General features: G+C 38.6%; 1 protein-coding gene across 3 annotated transcripts in view; it reads right to left on the reverse strand.

The window, feature by feature from the left end:
- arhgap42b (Rho GTPase activating protein 42b) overlaps positions 1-5,268 on the reverse strand; it is a 78,258-nt gene extending 72,990 nt beyond the window's left edge. For all 3 annotated transcript variants that reach the window (XM_085244041.1, XM_085244040.1, XM_085244039.1), the window contains exon 1: positions 5,004-5,268. In XM_085244041.1, coding sequence (XP_085100167.1) covers positions 5,004-5,157 — 154 coding nt within the window. In that variant the 5' untranslated portion in view covers positions 5,158-5,268. The remainder of the gene's footprint in view (positions 1-5,003) is intronic.
- Positions 5,269-22,076: the final 16,808 nt, after the last annotated feature.

Consider the following 22,076-nt stretch of genomic DNA (forward strand, 5'->3'; position numbering starts at 1 on the left):
AGAGTATCTGTGTCCAAATTTCTTAAAGGATGTTGTAGAACCTGTAATGTTAATCAAACAATTTGCTGCATAGTAAAGACACTGTCATCACATAAGTTACAGAAGGTACCAAATAGATTTCATATAAGAGACACTAGCCTCCAATTCTGTGGCTTTCTGCTCTTATACTCTTAAAATAAACTTGCCAACCACATGTTAAATGTATGATAATTTACCTTGTATCTGTGGTTCTCCCACCCTTCTCCCAAAGTGATAATTAGTGAATTAATACAGTTAAGTATAGGGTATAATAAATACTAGTAATTTACAACAGGTGTAAACCGTGCAACTTACATCCGCCTGACCAAATCACTGTTGATACATAACACTGTTTAAACAGCGTGTTTCAGAAATCTTTAAACCACAACCTTCATCATTAGTATTAATATGAAGAGGGACAAAGAAGTTTACATTTTTTTTCTCTTAGTGATAAATTGGGAATAGCACTGACACATGCGAGCAACATGTGTCAGTATGTATTCTATGTAATGTCACCACTTGTGTAACACAGATTTTTCACAATAGAGCATGGATTCTCAGACAACCTTGACGTCAAGAATCATTCCTAGTGAGGAGAGTTGGGCTTAAAAATAGACGAAGTCACAATCTCTAAAACTGAAGGCACATTACCTTAGGAGTAGGATGAGAATCTACTCTGTTTTCTTGGACATTAGCAGGGTTTTACAAAGTTAAACTATCAATAGCAAGTTTTACTGTAATGTCCTCAGGCTCCTAAAGGTAGAGCTGGGCCATATCATACCGTTCACGGCAATACCAGTATAATTTTGGGAAAAATTAAATATCGTGATAGAATATGGGTAAAACGCGCATGCGCAGTGCCTTTGTTTTCATACGCACACGTCGGAAAAAGCATGGCGGCGAAAGCGGATCGTTGAATGAAACGGATGAACCAGAATTGGTTTGTAAAAATGCTGCAACTTCAGTAGTGTGGAACTGGGTTAGCTTTCGTCCGTCAGATACACAACAAAGCACTATTTTTGGTAGCGCATGCTAGCGGGCCGTCGTTGGATATTATACATGGTTATGCTGAGGATATGTCGGCCAATTTCCACTGGAAATGCCTTTTGGTTAAACTGTCAGCAAGGAATTTGCATTTGAACTGTTACATTTTTATATAACTTTAATGCACATAAAAAAACAGCTGCTTGTTTATTAAATGAAAATACATTGATGGGGTTTTTTTTGCACTAATAAAGTTGTGGAGTTGTAAAGTATTTTGTCTAGTGTAAATTATATCGTCAGTTATATCGTTATCACAAATTTTCAAATGTATATCGTGATAAATATTTTTGGTCATATCGCCCTGCTCTACCTAAAGGTATCTGAATTGTGGTGAGATGGCAACCTTTTGACTACTACAATGCAGTCATATCCCATCAGATTTCAGCGACTGCCCCAAAACATTTATGCTGAAGTATTGCCATTTTGTCAGATTGGAAGTGATCCAGGGTTTATGACGAATTGTCCTTGATGAGCTTAACGAACAGGACCTCAAGAATAGCTTCAAAAGTGGCTGGAGTGCTGGGAGCTGTGTATCCCTGCAACAAGTCACTAGTTAGAGATGATTGGTAAGGTCTTTGAGTTGTATATTCACAGTCAAAGAACCTTTTGATTGTATCTTGCATATCATAACATAATGATCGTAATATATGCGTGTCATGTTTGTTCCTGACCTCAGCTTAGACAGCCTTTCCAATCTTCATGAAACTGAGCCTATATAAAGTACCAAAGGTACAGAGATTTGTAATATCTAAATGGTGATTGATTCATGAAAAGCTACAGTTTCTTTTATCTGTGTATTTGCATAAAGTAACTGCACGATCAAGGCTGGTTCGTGAGCATACGGAAACATTTGCACATTCATATGCACATTACAGGTATATTTTAACAGTCATCACAGAGATTAAGATGTAGCAAGTGGAGCAGTTCAAGGTATTTGGCTGGTATTTTCTTTAAAGTATCTTTGAGAACTAGTCAAAGTCCTTCTGTCTCACTGTTTTCTGTTTCTTTATGTAATCCCAGACCACCTCCGTGTTGAGACCAGAGCTCTGAGGGGGCCATACCATCTGTTAGTCTTCTTGTTCTACATATGACTAGAAATCGTTTTTTACGACTTTGGCTGGATGTTTGGGGTTGTTACCAGATTACAGAATTAATTTTCAGCTGATGACAGAAAGTTAAAGATATTGTGTGAGGTAAGTATTTAAACATTTAAAATGACTTAAACTTTGGCCCAACTAATAGAGTGCATCTAAAATGTGAAAACGTCACAGACTCCAGACGAAAGTGTTTCCTTCACTACTGCAACAATGGTAGTCACAAAATTTCTTTACTAATTCTAAAAGCCAGAAAATCACCCTCTTTAGTTACCCATAACAAACATATGCTTGACTTTATATGGAGCCAGTTAGTGCAGTTTCAGCACATGTCAAACCACTTTGCAGGTAATACATTAACAACCTGGCTCAACAGACCTCATTCACTCAGACAGCATTTAAAGAAAAATACATTATAGGATACTTTACAGCTGTGAAACATGAGATGATAACAGGAAAAAAGATCCATTAAATATCTTCCAGTAATGTCACCGCTGATGACAGGTCATAAAGGGTCATAAACCTCTACGGCGTCCCAAGTTAAAGACCATCAATAATTTACTTCCGTCTCTTCACTTCCTGCACTCTCTCCCTACTCCTGACTGAAACTGGGCATTCAGTTAAAGGACTGAGACACTCATGACTACAAAGGAAAGACAAACACAATGGAAAATTCCTTCCAAGTAGCTCAAACACTGGTAATGTTGTGGTCATGTTTAAGGATTATTTACTGTGGAAGATGACGCACTAACACGAAACACTGGTTAATAAGAATTTCTCATTTCAAACTTCAATATAGCAACAGATCAGCTAGATGGAGGGGTGTGTAGGTTGGGATCTATTAAAACCTTAACTATGCAGTGTTTCTACATCAATAAAACCATCAAAGGCAATCAAAGTCTCAAACCACTTGCCACTGTCTTGCCACTGCATAGTCTATCTTGAAGTCTTAATGTCTTATTTGGTATTAAACAATTTGCGCAGGCCTTTGACATATCCTCCCTGTTGTGAATAAAACATTGAGAAGGGTGTTACTGTCCACCTATGATGCCCTGTCCACTGACGGAACAGTTTTCCTGCAAAAAAGGTATGAAATAGGTTTGGCCTTCAGCTGCCCTGAGAAATACTAGAGTCAGCAATACAACGGTATGGTAGGGTGATACAAATACTAAGTGCTCCTCACTTTTGTTGATCTGATGTACGCTTAGTACAAATATGTGGAACTGAAACCAGAAGCAAGAAATACAGCACAACACCGCAAAGAGCTTAAACTTAAAAGTTACTTTGTTAAACACTGTATGCCTTTGTGTTCATTTATCAATATAAATTTCCATTAAACTCATTCTGCCAGACTAGATACTGAAAAAACAAAGATGTGGTTATTATAAGCATCAGTGTCCTGTTTTTCAAATTGGCTGATTAGTCCAGAAGAGTTAATTAAGTCAAGACGTGTCATTTGTGAGATCAAATTAATTTGTTTTGGACTATTATAATTTAGGCCATGACTGTGCTTTATTAAAATTCAGTTCAGTGCTCAATACACAGCAGACACAAGCCTAGTTTTACTTACTATCCCATGGTATGGTATATTAACAGTCAATGGCTGTGAGCACAGGAGCACCGCTCACTTGCCATTGAAACCTTTGGCTTGTCAGGGCCACCCAGTCAGAAGAAAGTTTGCTAAAAGGAAGGGTGAAAATCTTGTCTCAAAAAAACCCTATGAATTTGGGGTCTGCACCAAGTAGTACAAGATAACTCTGAACTGTGAATCACACTTGGACTCTAACAGAGTCCAAGAAGAAATACACAAAAAGATTGTTAAATTGCATAATAGATCCGCTTAAATGTGTAAATTGTTGGATATTGCAACCTTACTCCCTGCTTAAGGTGCAATTTCAGCTTCGCTGCCTCAAGCACAAGAGCAGCAAAAAGCAAAACATACAGGAATGGTGATTAAAAAGGCAAGAGCGTGACAAGAATGATGCCGTCTCACAGCAAAGTCTGACAGACCCATGTTGAGTTTAACTGTGGAAAAAAAAAATACAGTGGTGAGTGATGGGTTAGTGTGCGCAGTGTGGCACAATGCTGTGCCCTTCCCATTCTATTTCAACCCAGCTGTTTTCCATTTTTATTAGACCTATATTTCTAATCTTTCTCCATTTCACAGACACACTTCTGACGTTAACAGACCAAACTCCTTCCCCACAGGGAAAGAGCAGGAAGTCGACTTTAATCAGCACGGTGGAATCTGAGACCTAACTTGGAATTTGAGAGGACAATGACCTCTCAAATTGAATGCTGGCATCCTCACTGACATCCTCATGCAGACATTAAAGCCCACAATATGTATTTTCCTTACTTTTGAGCGGTGACTCTTCAGAGAAAAAACGTTTTCTATCAATGAATTAACCCCCAGTATTGTTATCCATATGTCAGAAAGTGGCTTTATGATTGAATATTAAAGCAGAGGAAACCCACTTATATGACACTAACAGTTCTGACACTGGGATTTGTTAGACAAGCCTCTGCATGCATGCATTGAAGCCAGGGAAGCAGACACAAAGCAAACAAATCCCTTGCATTGCAACAACCTTAATAATGAATTATGTGGCTTTTGTATAGATTTAAGCTTTTTCCTAGTAATATAAATGTTTCCCAGTAGGACAACAATTATTCAGCTCCCGGTGGCTTCAGTTCAAAGAGAGACTGGACCATTCAAACACTAGCACAAAAGTCTTAAAATAAATATAATGAATGTGTCCGCTAATTGAAAGTCGCCTCTAGGTTTTACGTAGTTTTATTTGTGGACTGAAAGAATAAAAAAAAAGGCCACGCTGGGCTACTTACTCTTGAGCGCAGTGATTAGCATATTCCCATCCTTAATGAGGTCTTTGATGAATTTATTTGTCCGCTCCAGTTCTATTTCATGGCATTTCAGACGCTCTCTGAAGTCCGGACTGTCCAGGAAAGAGTCACTGAACTCCAAAGTGGGGAGTCCCATTGTCCCTCAACGGCAACGCTGGCTTTTAAACTCTGTAACTAGGCATACAAAGGTTTTTACTTTTCATCACGTAGTTCCGATGTAATAGCCACTTCTAAGTTCCCCCTAAAAACTTTTCCTGCTCCGCTTAGTTCCTCACTTCCGCTTTGATTTTCTTCGCTTTTTTTGTCGGCTACCTTAAAAAACAGTGGTCGTATGACTCCTGCTGGTTAGTTTTGGACAGATTACAACAAATGTGGTAGGTCCATCATTAACTTAAGCAACGAAAAAAGTTATTTTGAAAAATTGAGCTGATTTCTGCGTTTCACACTAAACCTCCTAATTACGTTAATAATAATAATGATAATAATAATAATGAATAAGAAGAATAAGAAGCGAAAAACAAAAAAAAAATCAACCTACTTATCTCTATATCAACTACAAATGACTGAAAAGAGAAAATATATAGAGAGATTAAAATTTGAATTCAGTTTCTGTGGAAATACAAACAAGAATTGCCAATTGCAAGGATTTTGGAACTAATTTTTGTTTTGCCTCAGATACAACCACAGTATGCAATGCTATAGAAATCTTTTGCATTAAAAAAAAATCCATTTATTTCTTAAATGACCTCTTTCACTTTTGTTATTTTACGATATCTTAGCACACACTTAAAGCGTCTACTGCACCAAATATACTGTTTTTTGGTCAATTTATGCCAGTGGTGCTGCTTTTTAATATTGTGAACTGTAAACTCTGCAGATGTCCATGGCATCTCACTGGCATCATCGAGAGCTTAAGAAGAGGGATCTAAACTAATACCTTGGTAAATGGAAGTAATTAAGCTAGAGCCTAGTTGGAGGCAGGGATTTGTCACATTCTCTTCATGCTAAAGGTTAGTAATAATGATTTTACACTCCAGGTAAATATCTTGGTAGGTGTGAAGCACAGGCTTTGTCACCAGTCACACTAAATCCTTTGGATGACTGCTTTTACCTTTGATGCTTTACAGTGCCAGAGGGAGAGAAAGAGGCTTTATCTCTGAGCAAAGATTAAAGTAATAACTACACGAAGATGCAGATACTGCAGCAATGACTATAATCAAAACCCACAAATGAAAAAGCAATAACAACCTAATGCTTCAAAATTAAGAGCAGACTGGAGCTCTGTAAGTAGAGACAAGCTTTTTCTAAGTTTCACCCTGTGGCCTTGTACATTTCTGCCTTGGTAACTAACTAGCAACCGTTCCTAACAACAAACCTGATCTTACTCTAGGTAGCAGTGAGGTAAATCAGCAGAGACAGATAACCTTTACAGGCAAAGTCATGTGACTGCAGCTGAATTGTTACTGTGTGTTACCATCAGATTCCAGCAATGGCCAGTAGGTCTGTAGTCAAACTATATTTTCAAATACAGTAAGATAAAAAAATAATAATAATTAATCTCAATATCAAAATGATACATATGAGTGTTTCTGAGATGTGAGCAATGTAAAAGTTTTTCACTGAGAACCATAAAACTAAAGTGCACAATGCACTGCAATCCATAGGTGAGCGATATAAGTTCAAGCTTTTACCACCTGAAAAAGATCCATCCCTATTACCCTCTGTGGGTTACTCTTTCAGCTGTGATTATCTGTAGGGTTGACAGTTAACTTTCCTCTGACTGCAACTCACAGATGAAAATGCCTCACTTATAGCAGAAGTGAGTTACACTCAAACAGCTGCAAGCATGTGGAACCGGAACAAGGACTGGCCTCTGGCTGCACCTGAGGAATCAAAAACAGTGGGCGCATGTGTGTCCTTACACGTGTGCATTTACGGTGATGAAATCTCAAGTCTGGGAATGAAACTCAACAGGATCCTGGAGGGATTCATTTAGAGGTGTAACACTCATTGTGGCCAACATTAAAATATTTCATTTGCATGTGATAAAAAAGTCCAGAGAGCCCAGTTTCCCTGGGGATATGTGATTAGCTATAATAATGTTTTCTGGTATATTGTTGTAGAAAAGCAAGTGGTTCAATGAACAAGTAATTCCACAAAAATAAAGATAAATATGTGCTGGTTTCCAGCCATATGCTACATTTGTAGAAATCTTGCAAAAAAAAAAGTGGTCAAAAATACCGCCTTAACAACACACCAGTGGAGACTTGAGGACGAGTGGTTAGCTGTATGAAGCATGGCTAATTGCAATCTAAAATAGCCGCCTGTAGAGTCTTTGAGGTAAATTTGGTTTAATTAAGATGAGACTCAATAGAGAACTGTGCCCCTGTACTCCTCACTCATGAAGGCATTCGCACATTCATATTAGTCATGCCAACATGAGTCTATTGAGAGGCGGTGCACATATCGTTTTCCGTGAATTCACCTAAGGAGACCAACTATGACCCATTAAAGGACAGTCTTGGAGCATTTGCACACGCATATACAAGCCAGTCATGCTTGAGCAATACAAGCTTGTTGCACACACTAGTGAGTGAGACATCTTTCGCATTATCATACAAGTGGGGAAATAATTTATATGTGAGACACTCTTTTCCCACATCCTCATCCTTTTTCTCACTGCATTAAACAGGGCTACAATGATGTTGCCTGATTGAGAATGGGCAGCTCAAATGGGGAAAAAAAAGACTTGGATTTCACAACAAATATCATTAATCCATGCAGAATAAGCGTGAATTAGCTCTGCAATAAATTATGCACAAGTCAGGGGTCTTCTGATTAGATTTCCTCTAATATTGCTGCATCGCACAGCAGGATAGTCAGTTGCTGTGAGAAGTTGTCTGGTCTCATTGTGGTGGGAGAGGTGGGGGGTGTTTTTGGGTCCTAACATGCTCCCGTCAATTCCAGCTCTTGTGCCATCATTCTGCAGCAGCAGCCCTCGGGGGTGCAGTTTGTTACATTGACACAGTGAGCAGAGAGATGTGATACATTAGTGGAAACCCTGTTGCTTCAAGTTAATTGCTGTGTGCACTCTGCAGTACTGAACTGGGTTATTGGGTGAAATATGATAACTGAGAAGGACTATGAAAAAAAAATCTGCTCAATACACAGCTCTCAATTTTCCGTCTGAAAGTGCAGAGATGATAGAGTTTAAGATGTCACACTTGACATGTATTACTGGTCGGGATGCAGCTTACATTTATGACTATGCTATAGAAAGCATTCAGTCACATTCCTGCACAAAAGGGAACCATCAGATCTGAGTGAATTCAAGGCAATGCTGTCTTGTTAATTATGCAAAAAAAGATAGGATTAGATAACTAGACTTCTTGTGATGGCAATTACCTCTAAATAATATGAGCTGTTTTCCCCAATTAACAATTGACACCACCATGCATACTCTTCATTTAAATCAGGTATTAAGGTAATTGCGCAATTTCCGGGTGGCACTCAGCTTAGTTCCAGAGGAGAGCTTTTGAGAACAAGACCTGTCACTGTTTTCCTAGCTCGTGATTAATGAGCCTAATTTAGAAGGTTTTTTTTTAATCCAATCATGCTCTGACATTTCCTATCAGATGAGTCCTTCCTCATTCTTTCCATTGTTTACCTCCTGACAATGCAATCTGCCAAAGTGGCAAGTGCCATTCTCTCATTTATGACTCCTGTGTCCATATGATGTTTGAGCAGTTATGCGTGATTACCTCCTCTTTACAGAAAGAGACATCTCTAAAGCATGGAGTGTCCACAGGGATTCAATTTATTGCTTTTCTCTGCACAGTGAAAACTAGGATGGTAAGCTTTTTTTTCTTTTTTTTAAACTTTGAAATGCCACGGTCACATATGAGTTGAATCCGGTGTCAGGTAAAGGACACATCTTCTGGAAAATGTTAGATCCAAAGAGTAAATACAGTCCAGCACACATGAAAGCTGCCTTGTGTCTCTGCATGTGTAGCTTTTGACTTACAAATCTTCTCAGTATACATAAGAAGGGTTGTTCTCGGGAGCAAAGCGGTTTTATTTTTTACCTCATTGACCTTCATAAGGTCACACTTGTCCAGGTAGACCCCAGGCACAAATTTAAGTCTGGGTGATAAATTACAAGAGCTGCTCCACCAGCTTTGTAAGCAAACAGTTTGTGTGCTTCACTGGGACTTTGGCTTTAATTTGGAACAGCAGATATTCAAAAAAACAAGCCTCTCAGCCGCAGCATGCCTCCATCGAGCCAAATAAACTACCCTTTGAAAATTTTCATCTTGCCCCCACACTGTGAAGATGTTTTGGTACATCGACAATCACTACTGTGGATGTGAAAATCTGTGGCTAAACTTTGGAGCAGAGAATAGTACTTAAAAGATTTTAGTGTTACTACACTAAAGAGAAACCTTTGTTCTTATTTTTAAAACCAGATATATGCAGGTTAGAGCTTCAACTGCTGGCAGCTGCTTTTGATTTCCTCCATATCTGAGAAAAGACTTTGATTCTATTTTAGCTCAAAGAAGAATAGTTCGCATCTAATATGTCACTGAAAAATGAAGGATCCGCTGCTCTTTATATTCTTATCACGTACCCTTTGACCAGGAAAACTCCAAATCTATTTGTAGGAAGGAAAAAATCTAAAGTCAAAATGAGAGGAAGCTTTTATAATGGTACAATATGAAAACACACTCTTCCACTGCATTTTTTCTGTAGCAAAACATGAAACCCCGTATCACAAATACTTGTTCATTACTTTTAAAAAATGGCACTTTCAAGGAACTATGGTTAAATTCTGAGACATATCTACTAACTGGTGTAATTTATTAGACAATTCGTTTCAACCATCTGGGAGTAAACAGCATAGGATCCCATCAATATTCTAGTCCCACCAGAAAACAACAGATTGCATGTAAAACTGGCTAATTTTCTCTTTGTAGCTTATTCCATCTGGACCCAATGCTTTTGACCAGACATCCTGTTTGATTGCCACTTTGGTTGGAAATGGTGCCACTGCTTATATGTTTTTCATCAAACACCAGGCTTTAGTAAGTTTTGTGGATTGAGGGAATTTAAGTAAGGTTTGCAATGTGAGCGGTGGTATTACCATTTCCCACAGTATGTATTATTTTAATAGAAATAATTATGGCTTAAAGTTACTACAAAATAAGCACATTTTTAGCAGAGAAAAAAATGAAAAGAGGTCACAGCTGTATGTAAGGCCCCAGTCGTGTTCAGTTCTTGCTGTACTTAGCCTTCATTAAATGGTTTATTAGTATTCCATGAGCAGAACTGAGAAAGCTGTTGAGACATTCTTGATCAGATAAATCAGTATTAAGGGTTGCCATCAGAGAGAGAATTACACAGGTCTTCCGATGCTTTTGACTCATCCTCAGGGAGGCTGTATTATAATTTTACCTCCTTCAAAAACTTTTCCAATCATCTTCACTTCTCATGGTTAAATTTAAAGCCCATTAGTCCGATGTCACCTGAAGTTTCTCTATTCAATCTAGCCAATATTTCTTCTGCTGACACGGAGAAAGTGGCCAAAGAGATTAACTCCCAGAGCGTATTATAAAGGAGAAATCACACAAACAATTCTTTGAAATTTTTAAATTGCCTCACTGTGATATGGCAATATCCCAGAGGCAAAGAAGGAGTATTATGTTCTTTGGTGAACCAATATACTGTATATAAGTGAGTAAATATAAGTGAGAAGTTACAACTGGTGACACTGAGTGTCACTGAGCTGCTGAGTATTTATTTTCTTCCCCATAAGATAAACTACTTCGGTAACCTCATAGAAACACACTGTTTAAGATGTCCAAGTTGTCAGGCATTTTCTATATAAATGCAAACAACACATTCTAAGTGTATGTCACATTCACCATAAAGGCATAAAGGCAATCTTTGTCTATTGGAGATGAAACAAAAATATCTGTAGAGTTCAGGCTGAATAACTGTTATTGGGGCAATTTCATGTTTGGAAAATACCAGTGAGTTGAAGAAAGCTTTCTCAGAAGAAATCACTTTTCTCGAAGAGGAATGTGTTTTGAAGGAAAGGCTTAATAACTGCGTGGCTTTCCATTTTAAAAGCACACAGTGATTGAGTGATAGAAGCTTTGTTTGCTCTCTCTGGGATCCTTAAAGCTTTGTGCCAGGTAATTGAAAAGGGAAAAAAGGGTCTTTGTGTGGGTCATACCTAAAAAGATCCCACACTACTAAAAGCACTGTATGGTTGAGTGGTTCAGTCATTGCTGTTTTTATGTTCGGCAACGATATCAATATAGCCCACGTTTCCATGGTTATAATGGATTAAGATTAAGTTAAGATTTTCACAGTCCATCAGCATGATGCATAGAATATCATTTGACAGGTTAAATGCTGCCACAGAGCACAGAGAAAAGCCAAATCCTGAGCACTGGCACACATGAGAGACAACACATCCAAAACAGTACCAGCCTCATCAACCATTATATAATTCAGCAAGGGCTCATAGACTCATGCCTCACAGACCATATTCAATATGCCATGCTGCATCACAGCTGCGCCTTTCAATCAAGCTTCTCCGGACATTTTATGAGGCCCAGAAAGAAAAAAAATAATTGCAGACAGATATGCTGTCCAAGCAGTCAACAACAACGGCTTATACTACTTTACACTGCTTCTAACTGAAATTCCTTTTCAAGGAATTGTACTTTTGTCTGCCATTATTACATGTTTGTGTTGATGCAAAATCAACATATTCTGTACAGCCACAAAGGCCACATGAGACTGAGATGCTCATAACGAAAAATGCAAAATAAAAATAAAATAAATAAAGATAAAGATTAGGTAACCTTTACAGAATAGCAGTAATACCGGCCAAATATGGTAATTAATTACACAAGAATAGCAAAGATTCTGTTGCTTTGAAAAGTCATTATTAGACAATCTGGATTAGTAAGCATGCCGTGTAACAGCAGCACAAATAATACACGCAGCAAACTAAGCAATGTCTATGTCAAGCCTGCTCTGTTTACCCACCAGTGGCCAAATTACTAAGTGCACATAATTGAGCTAAAATGCTTTGTTACTTATTGATTCAAATGTAATGTGTGTGTCCTGCTAAGTTGGGTGAGCAGTTAGGAAACTGAATGGATGTGTGTATTCTCAAAAGTTAAACAGTCTGGCCGTAATGCCCTGCTAATTCAAAGGGTTATTGCCCCGTGTCACTCAAGATGAAAGGTTTTGTCTGGCAGCGAGTTGGACACGGCATACCTAAAATAGTTGACAATGAGTTATTGCGATTAATATACTTTACTTAATATACATCATCTTTTGATAACGCACAATGAAAAGCAAACACGCACTCACACAAAATTGTAAAACACAATAAAATGCCTAATATGTAAGCAGAAATTGCCCACTCATTACCAGGCAGAAATGATCTAAATGAACATTTAAAACACAAACTTCATGTAGTGCCATTTATAACAATGTGCAAATGAAGTGTTTGATATTTGGAGATTATGGACTTTTTCCACAGCTTTGGAAACCAACAGGCTGCTGCAACAATCCCCAGATTTATGAGCACACAGTCATGTTTTGGTACATTAGTTAAATTAGTTTGGTATCCAAGCAGGCATAACTTTAGTAAACTACCCATAGTGACATTTGGACCGAGTCATTTCTCAATGTGTCCAAAACACTTTCCCAAAATGGATGAGTAAGACCACATTCCCACATTTTTCATCACAGCACTCACTGTGCAGCAGATGCTGCTTGCAAATGTCAAGTTATTATTTTCACACTCACAAACATAACGCTAAACATCACAAAATAAGCCTCCCAGCCTACGCCTGCGTGCCAGGTGAGGTCACAACTAATGACTGTCTTGAGTGTCTGTAAAGACACTTTTAAAAGTGCCATCTATCTCCTCTGCAGAATGTCCTTACACAAGCACAATGGTGGCAAATAAGCAACATGGATTGGAGACTGCAGCTGACAGAAGCTCAATAATCCAAGGTCGAGGCATTTAACAGACAAAGACAAAAGGCTTATCTAACCACTTTCCGTTTGCCTCACATCAGAAGTTATGTCAGTCAAACCAAGTGAGTGACAGCTTCCACTTTAAAGATTTATTCTAATTCTAAATGGTTGCCTTCAGGTATTCTGCTGTTATAGTGTCAAGTTCTATACAAGAAAATTTATTTACAGTAAGATAAAAAAAAAAATTGCTACCCCGAAGAAGAAAGGGTAGGTATAACTTCTGTTTTCAACACTTGGATGTTTATATATATTGCACACAGATAAGGCATCAGAGTTACCACACTATCAACACAGCCCAAACTTTCAGCTCATGTATGCCTGGTTTAATCTCACTTATCTTTTTTTCTTGAAAGCAGATTATACCCATAGCTTTCATGTGCAATGTGATTTGCCAAACATCTCTGCCTGTTAAATGCAAGGTATTATAGGAAGGAGGGGAAAAGGGACATCTGATATTTGGATGCTCAGCTGTAACAAATCCCTCTGTCATAAAACATCTGCAGATTGTAAACAGGCTGTGATGTGACATTGCTCAATGTCACAAAGCAATAAAGTTATTTAGATCTAAATTATTATTATTTTTTACCTTCTTAGGACATCATAAACAACCTTAAAAAGAATTTTAAAAAGCGGCTTCTACGTTTTGTCTTTCTCAGAGAATGGGTAAATTAGCTTGTAGTTTATGTGTTAAATATTTTATTCATAATTTTAAATAAAACATTTAAAATGTTATTAAAATCTATAAATAAATTCTAGTAACGATGTATGTAATATTAGAATATAATTTTGGTGAAAATATATTTAATCAGTTTAGGTTTTCGTAGATAGACCAGACTACATGTAAAAGAAAAATCTTTCATAATATGTTTATATATAATATCATAAGAGACAGACAGACTGATCCAGTAGTAATATGAAGACAGAGACAGAGAGGTCAGGGAACAGTTTCTGTATGCTTGAATTTTATTAAATGTTCCTTTAGATTTTGTTGTTGTTTTTGTTAAAATGCACTAATAACACTTCAAAGTTTTACATTCTTTTGCATATTCTAACGCATGTCTGCGAGACATTTGCCTCATAAAGACAGAAGTGTTAATGCCAAAGGTTCCTAGGTCTTAGGGACAGGCCAGCCGGTGACCACGTGGGAGATGTGGCTTACATGTATAAACTACCATTTGAGAAAGAGTCAAACAGAAAACTGCATGTCTTTGTTTTCACAAACGGCGTGATCAGAGGCTTCTAGTGGTCTACAATTGTTTGAGTAACCACAAAGGCAGCTTTTGTTTGGAAATGCTAAACTGAGATTAGCTCCAGCAGGCAAGGAGGCTATACATGGAGCCTCTGAAGAAAACACAGTAATCACGCAGTTGCTCTGGTGGCATGGAAAACCCAGAAACTGAACCCTTTAAAACAAACTGTGCAGCTGCTGAAACAGAAACCCAGAGGAAATCTCAGAAGATTATCCACCAATTGCACCAGTTAAGACGTCCAGCAGGATGTTCTGAAGCCCATATTATATTGATTTGATGCCAGTATGCACTACCGCAAACACATCAGTGACTCAATTGATTTCAGTGGATGTTTTTTCTATCAATGGCGTTCTTGATACCAAGTGCATTCATGTAAAATCTCCTTTTTACCCATTACCCCCAGAATCATCAACATAGGCTGAAAAATGCAATGATAGCTGCACTTTATTGCAGCCATCTATCAGTACACGAGCTTGATGTCGGTGCTTCCATGCAGTGCCTTCCCAATAATTTCACCACAGCATCAGATTATTTCGATTTTTCTAACATAACGAGAAATTCCTTGAATCGTTTTTCTTTGAGCAGTAAAATTGTTTTTCTAATCTTGACAAGAATTTTCAGTTGTTAAAACTGTCAAATGCTCTCTCAACAATATCTTCTCATGAGCAGTATCGACATTCTGTGCATGGCCATTTTTAAAAAATCATTTACTGTGAGAAGTTTTCCTGTTGCCATGTGCAAAGATCTTAGCTCCCGCTATTATTTGATGGCTTCTTGTAATTCTTGTCTCTGCTTTGTCTTTCTAGATTCCTGCAGCTGTTTCCTTTAGTTTATTTTTCTTTTCCCTCACCAAAGTCCCTAAGCTGTCTAATGCACCTATTTGTCTGAGAGGACACGTTAATCAAAAAAACTCCTCAGCACTACAGACTTTGTGTCTAGTTCACCTGAACGGCGATTGCTGTGATCTATGGTCCACCACAGCTGCTTTTAGGACATTTTTAGAATTAAACTTGGCCCCTTTTTTTAAAGAAAGGGAAAATAAAATCAGTCTGCTAAACCTACCACACAGGGAAACACGTAGCACGATAAGATAAGATAAGATAAGATAAGATAAGATAAGATAGAACTTTATTAATCCCTCGGGTGGGTTCCTCTGGGAAATTCGACTTCCAAAAAAGCACAGCAACGACCGAAGTTACAGTTACAGAATTGTTATATATATATATATACACACACACACACACACACACACACACACACACACACACACACACACACACACACACACACACACACACACACACACATACATATATAAATACAGAGACAAATATAAATAAAATATACAAAGGGGATAAATAGAATAAATAGGAATAAAAAATAAAAATACAAGTGAATTGCACATTTCAAGTATTGAGTCTATTGCACTGTTGACTATTTACAAAAAGTATTGCACAAGGTATTGTACAGTGAGGTGAAGAGGCACTACAGCTTAGTTGTTCCCCCCTCCTTTGTCCTCCTGTTTCCCCTCCCTCTCCCCTCCAGAGAGGAGTTAAACAGTTTGATGGCGTGTGGGACAAAGGAGTTTTTAAGTCTGTTAGTTCTTGTCTTGGGGAGAAGCAACCTGTCACTGAACAGACTCTTCTGATTGTTTATGGCCGTGTGCAGAGGATGCCCAACATTGTTCATAATGTCCATCAGTTTCTTTAATGTCCTTTTCTCTGCCACTGTCACCAGAGTGTCCAGCTTCATGCCGACCACAGAGCTAGCCCTCCTGATCAGTTTCTCCAGCCTGGATGAGTCCTTCTTTGCTGTGCTGCTCCCCCAGCACACCACAGCATAGAAAAGTACTCCAGCAACCACTGACTGGTAAAACATCCTCAGGAGCTTCCTGCAGATGTTAAAAGACCTCAGCCTCCTGAGGAAGTACAGTCGGCTTTGGGCTTTTTTATACAGGTGCTCTGTGTTGCATGACCAGTCCAGTTTATTGTCCACCCACAGCCCGAGGTACTTGTACTTGTTGACCACCTCCACCTCCTCCCCCTCTATCTGAACCGGCAGTGGACCTTCTCTGGACCTCCCGAAGTCCACAACCAGTTCCTTAGTCTTTGAGGTGTTGAGTTGCAGGTGGTTTGTGTGACTCCATGCGACAAAGTTCCTCACCAGACTTCTGTACTCCTCATCCTGATCATCCCAGATACACCCCATGATGGCCGTGTCATCTGCAAACTTCTGAATATGGCATAATTCAGAGTTGTAGCAGAAGTCAGAGGTGTACAGGGTGAAGAGAAGAGGGGACAGCACAGTTCCCTGTGGTGCTCCTGTGCTGCTGACCACAGTGTCAGACGTGATGTCCTTCAGCCTGACGTACTGTGGTCTGTCGGTGAGGTAGTCGGAGATCCAAGCCACCAGGCAGGGGTCCACCTCCATCCTGTTCAGTTTTTCCTGAAGCATACAGGGCCGGATGGTATTAAAGGCACTGGAAAAGTCAAGAAACAGGATCCTGACCGTGCCTTTTGAAGGGTAAAGAGCAATTTCTTCATTTCAGCTTAAAGTCAATTGGTCAAACCTAGAAAATTAATCACAGTTAAAAAACTAAGAAGAAAAGGTATATATATAACTGTCAGTAAAACAAGAAGTTTCTTTCTCCTCAGCCTATCAATGTGAACTTAGATATCCAGTCTTAAGCTCATTAAATCTGAATTGAATTTCTTTTCAGTTGCCATGTTGCAAATCTGTATTCGCCTCGGGTGATAAACCTCTTCTGGCTACCAATTAAGGGAAAACATTTACACGCACAGCCCAATTTAAATGCACCACCATCGGAGCAGACATGCTCAATCACCTCAAGTCTGTCCCATTTATCATGGCCTTACAACAGCTGCACTCCCTGTATATTGATTCTGTAGCATATGTGTATGTCTGGTTTCACTCAAAAATCTAGGAGGATGCCAACGCTCATGTTGGACTATACCTCAGGTTACTGTTGGGCTTTGAGGATGTGAAGCTGTTATACCGGAAAGACGCATTGACAGAACCTTGTGCAAGACATCAGAGATGAATGATTAAAGCCCTGAGCGTATTGACACTATGTACAGTATTGATCCAGGTATTGATTCTACAAGTATCATTGTTGTAGCCACCCTTTAGATGTTGATTGCCTGCAGGCCATATGAAGTATACACCAAAATGACCAGCGATTGTCAATAGCTATTTTATTCTGCAGAGTAGACTAAATTAAAATAAACTCTCGCACTGCTGTAGTTATATTAGTTTAATTTAATTTTTGCTGCTATAAAGATCAGATACTACCTGCAGATAAAAATGTACATTTTAGATCACAGTGAATCTACAACAGCACAAGTATTCGCATGTAGGGTACTCTGAAAGTAAACAATAGTGTTTTACTTTATTGAACTGAAATGTATTCAACTTGTGGACATTTAGATGTTTACTGTGAAGTAAAGCTGGTATCATTAAAATAGAAACAGCAGCTCATTTTTATGACAAAAAAAAAACACTCTTTGGAAAACCATCAAGTGGGGTCAGATTTGTTGCTTTGGCTGGCCAGCTCTGGTCCACTAGACCGCGTGCCCTTTTCTTAGTAGACACTGTTTCACATAAAAACCTGTAAAATATCCAGAGCACATGACATTGTTGTCATTAAAGCACTGATGCTGAGATTTTTAATACTGCAAGTACCACAAACAAAATGTATTAACATCCAATTCATTTGGGTGGAAGCAGAATTATCAGAGGGGGATATCACAAAAGTCCTGCATAGAAAGTGTGAACTTAAACCTACTTTAAACTAATAAATGATTTTTCTCACTCTCTGTCTTGGACACTCGGGTGAAAAGAGGCGCTGACTCACCTGGTGGTGAGTTGGATCAGCTGGTGGGGGAGGATGCTGGACAGACCTGGTGTGCCCACATATACAGTGAGACTCAGAGTGTCTGGCAGAGACTCCAGTCCAAGATATCTTCAACTTCAACCTCTGGCAGAAATCTGAGGGACAGCACTCTGAGGGAGGCTGTGGATGTTCAGTCTGAGTGAACCATGTTCTGAACCTCCGTTGCTGAGGATGATGCACTGAGCTGTGACTGTAATTTTTCTGCCTGGCAATAACTAGATGGTGGACACACCCACCAGAAGTAAATTGAGCTGTTAAGCTGAAGAGGAAGTCTTTTTTTTTTTTTTTTAATCGGTTGGCTTGTGGGATTTCAGAGTCAGGTAGTGGGTACCTGCAGGCCAAGTGTGGCAGAGTGGTTAGCACTCTTGCAAACAGGAAAAAACAAAACCTGAAAACGTTGTTGTGGGAGCAGTTCATTGAGGCCGTGGAGCAAAACTTTTGGTTAGCCTAGTAGTGACTCTGAAACTGTCAGGTGATTCAGAAGGGTGAAGCTATGCTGTACTCACACTATATTCATTTGGGATGATGTGCTGTTGTCTGCAATTAAAAGGAAAGTTAGGAATTAGAAAGAATATTTTGAGGTTCTCCTCAAATCCACTTACACTTTCAGGAAGCAGACTCTGGGGATGTGGGAAGAGTCCCTGAGGTAGTTAAAGAACTCCATGGTGGCAGAGCCCACGGGATGGATGATGTGCCCTCTTTTTGTGACACACCTCTATAACATTGCATGGAAATTTGGACCACGGTATTGGTTCTCACCTTAAGAATGGGGACTGGTGGATGTGTTCCAACTTCTAGCAGTTCACACTCCTCAGCCTCCATGTGAAGGTCTATGCCAGGGAACAGACGAGGAGAGTCCACCTGGAGAGTCCAAGCTTGAATGCAGGAGGCATTTGACCTGTGTCCTGAGGAGTTGCTTTCAGAGTATGGGCTATTGTTATGGGCTATGCAGTCCCCATATAACATCGAGATGCTAGTTCACATTTCCAACAACAAGTCAGGCTGGTTCCTGGTGGGTGTTGAACTCTGCCACAACTCTGATTTTTTTTATGGACAGAATTTCTAGGTGCAGTCAAGGGGTAGTGGGTTTTCATTTTTCAAATATCCAGATGAAATTAACAGTCACTCAAGTAAGAAGTGCAACATGAAATTATTTGAAATCCTTCCTCAAGTGGTTCCATAACTGAATATATGAGCAATTTGTACACTGAAGATTTGAACATTGTGAAACTTTTGAAAATCAATATTTCAGTCAAGCCAGATGAAGAAAGAAGCTGCCAGACACGGATTCAACTTTATTCTATCAGTCATGGAAATTCACACGTGTTTCAGTGCAGCAGCAGAATGAGCAAATATGGAGCTTTGAGATAATCCAGCCAATTTAAACTTACGGAGGAATACCAAAAAGAAGCAGAATAGTGTGACCTCTTTACTGTTTTGTGACTTAGTTTCACTTTAAAGGAACCCTCAGATTCCCTCAACTGATCCAGGTTTTACTGTGGCCTGCCACCCAGGGAATCTTTAAATCAGGCAATATGTCAGCTCTACGAAAGGTTCGCTGCACCTGGCTTTACTATAAAGTAGGCAATGATGCAGTAAAAGGCCAAGCGATGAACTGGATGCTCTCTTGCACAGCCAGACTTCAGACCAAGGATAAACCCCACATTTACCTTTGTCTCCTTCTGTCATGGAAAATAGAGAATGGGGGCTGCAGCAAGGTCTTAGTGGCAGGACAGGACAGTTCAATCAGGAAAGAAGCCAGTGCATTAAAGACACCGATAGGACTTTGATTCATCTGATTCTAAAAGCAATGAATAAAACATTAGGTATTATCTTTGAATCTACTTACTATGAAGATTGTAAAAAAGTAGCACATTATACCCATAACCTAGACAAAAAACCAGAAGGTTATACTAATGAAATTACATACAATTTACAAGGAAACAATACATTTCAGATCATTTTTGGTAGAACTTTCAACATGTTTAATCCCACAGATCCAGCAATAAATGTCACCTGTGTAGTTTTAATGAATGGCCCATTGATGGCCAATGAAAAAAAAAAAATACTACTACTAATAGTTACCTCTTTGAAAAGGAAGTGATGACTGCTCTTTTTCTGTTCTGCAATTTAGAAACAATTAGATATTATCGTGTGGATTCACTCTACATTCCCTATAGCCTTAAAATGTTTAATTTTTGAGAGTCTTTCTGAAACTACTTTTCATTTCTATTTAAGCAACGAGAAATAAAATAACTGGGGTTTAAACTAAGAACTTATAAAATGATTGCTGGGCAGTCAAGTACTTTCATGCATGCCTACTGGATTGACTTGAACATAGCTCTATGGGGCATATAATATATGCTTTTAATGATTTCAGATCATGCTAAATCCACAAGTAAGTAAGAATATTGTGAAATGCCTCTAGATTAAATAGCTGAATTCCTATCAGTCCTAACCTCTGCCCGATGTTACTTTTTAATGTGAAATTTTAATGACAGTGTGCCATACAGAGTTACAGACAACTTTAGATATGAGCAAATTGAAAACAGAACCACAATCTTATTAAGATACTTTAAGGTCAACAAAACTGTGTAGCTGAATATATTTATTCAGGGTGCTTGAACCAAGCTTCAAACTGGTCCTGAAAAACTTGCACAAAACTCCTCATGAACACTATTACCCTTAGACCATTGCAACAATGTATGTGTCATGGATTACTCTTATAGATAATTCATTGTGTTTGTTATTGCTTCCCTTAGAAACAGATAATATGAAATTGGTGACCCCCTGACCTTCATGCATGTGTCACCTTTGGGTCAAATTTAGTCTACTTTTATATATTCAGCTATCTGCACAGTGCAATTGTGAAAGTAACTGCTAACTGGGTAGATTATAAGGTCTTGGCAGAGGTCTAAACTAAGCTGACTGCTTTCTTGCTTGACCTTTAAATCTTCCTATACAGACTGCTCCTTCCTTATCCCCAGATTTACACATCCATCCCATTATATTTCCTCACACAATGGGTCTTGAGAAAAGTAGCTCGGATCTCCAAAACTGAATCACCACTGTCTCCAATCTGCAGGGATTTGGCTGAATTCCAAGATCTGTATAAACAAATCACCATATGTGACTCTTACTTCCTGAAAGGAAATACACCTGCAGGCAAAAATCTAGGAAATGTTGATTTTTTTTCTCTGTTGAGCAGCATGAGACATCATATTTGGAAACTATTTGCAGGCAGACATCATGTGATTTAGCAAGCGCCAGACATTTTCCCATATCTCATTACTATATTTCAGTGGTAAATGTTTAGAGTAGAAACAGAGGAAAAACACAAAGTGTGAAGAACAAGAAGAAAGTTTAATCAACCAGATTTGTCATCTCGCTTCTTAGATTTACTCTTAAATGTGTCTCCCTAATGAGGCCTCACTGCGGGGCCCTTTTGCTTTAATTTCTTATGAGTGAGGATTCACAGTATATCAGATTAACTGGCGTATTTCAAGAAGTTCCCCTTTAATAGTACACCATCTGCCAGCACACAGGCAGGGTTTAGTTCTGAAGAGGGTATACTTTATACACTACACTTGTACTTGTTTTTGAATTCTGAATTGAACAACACTTGTTCAAATATCTTAACATTACTTAACCTGGAGACTTAACCGGCAAACCAAGTGACATTAATTTAAAGCTAATAGGAAGGATAACAATCTGAAAATAAATTATGATGCAAGAAAAAAATAGGAAAACAATTTTATGTCATGTAAAGGTCAAAAATATTGCACATACTGTGCATTTTGGTTTCCTCAGAATAAATGGTCAAGAAGA

The sequence above is a fragment of the Mchenga conophoros genome, linkage group LG14, assembly GCF_057382185.1.
Source record: "Mchenga conophoros isolate Kocher_MC1m ecotype Shallow Benthic linkage group LG14, M_conophoros_male_GT1.1, whole genome shotgun sequence".
Lineage (NCBI taxonomy): Eukaryota > Metazoa > Chordata > Actinopteri > Cichliformes > Cichlidae > Mchenga > Mchenga conophoros.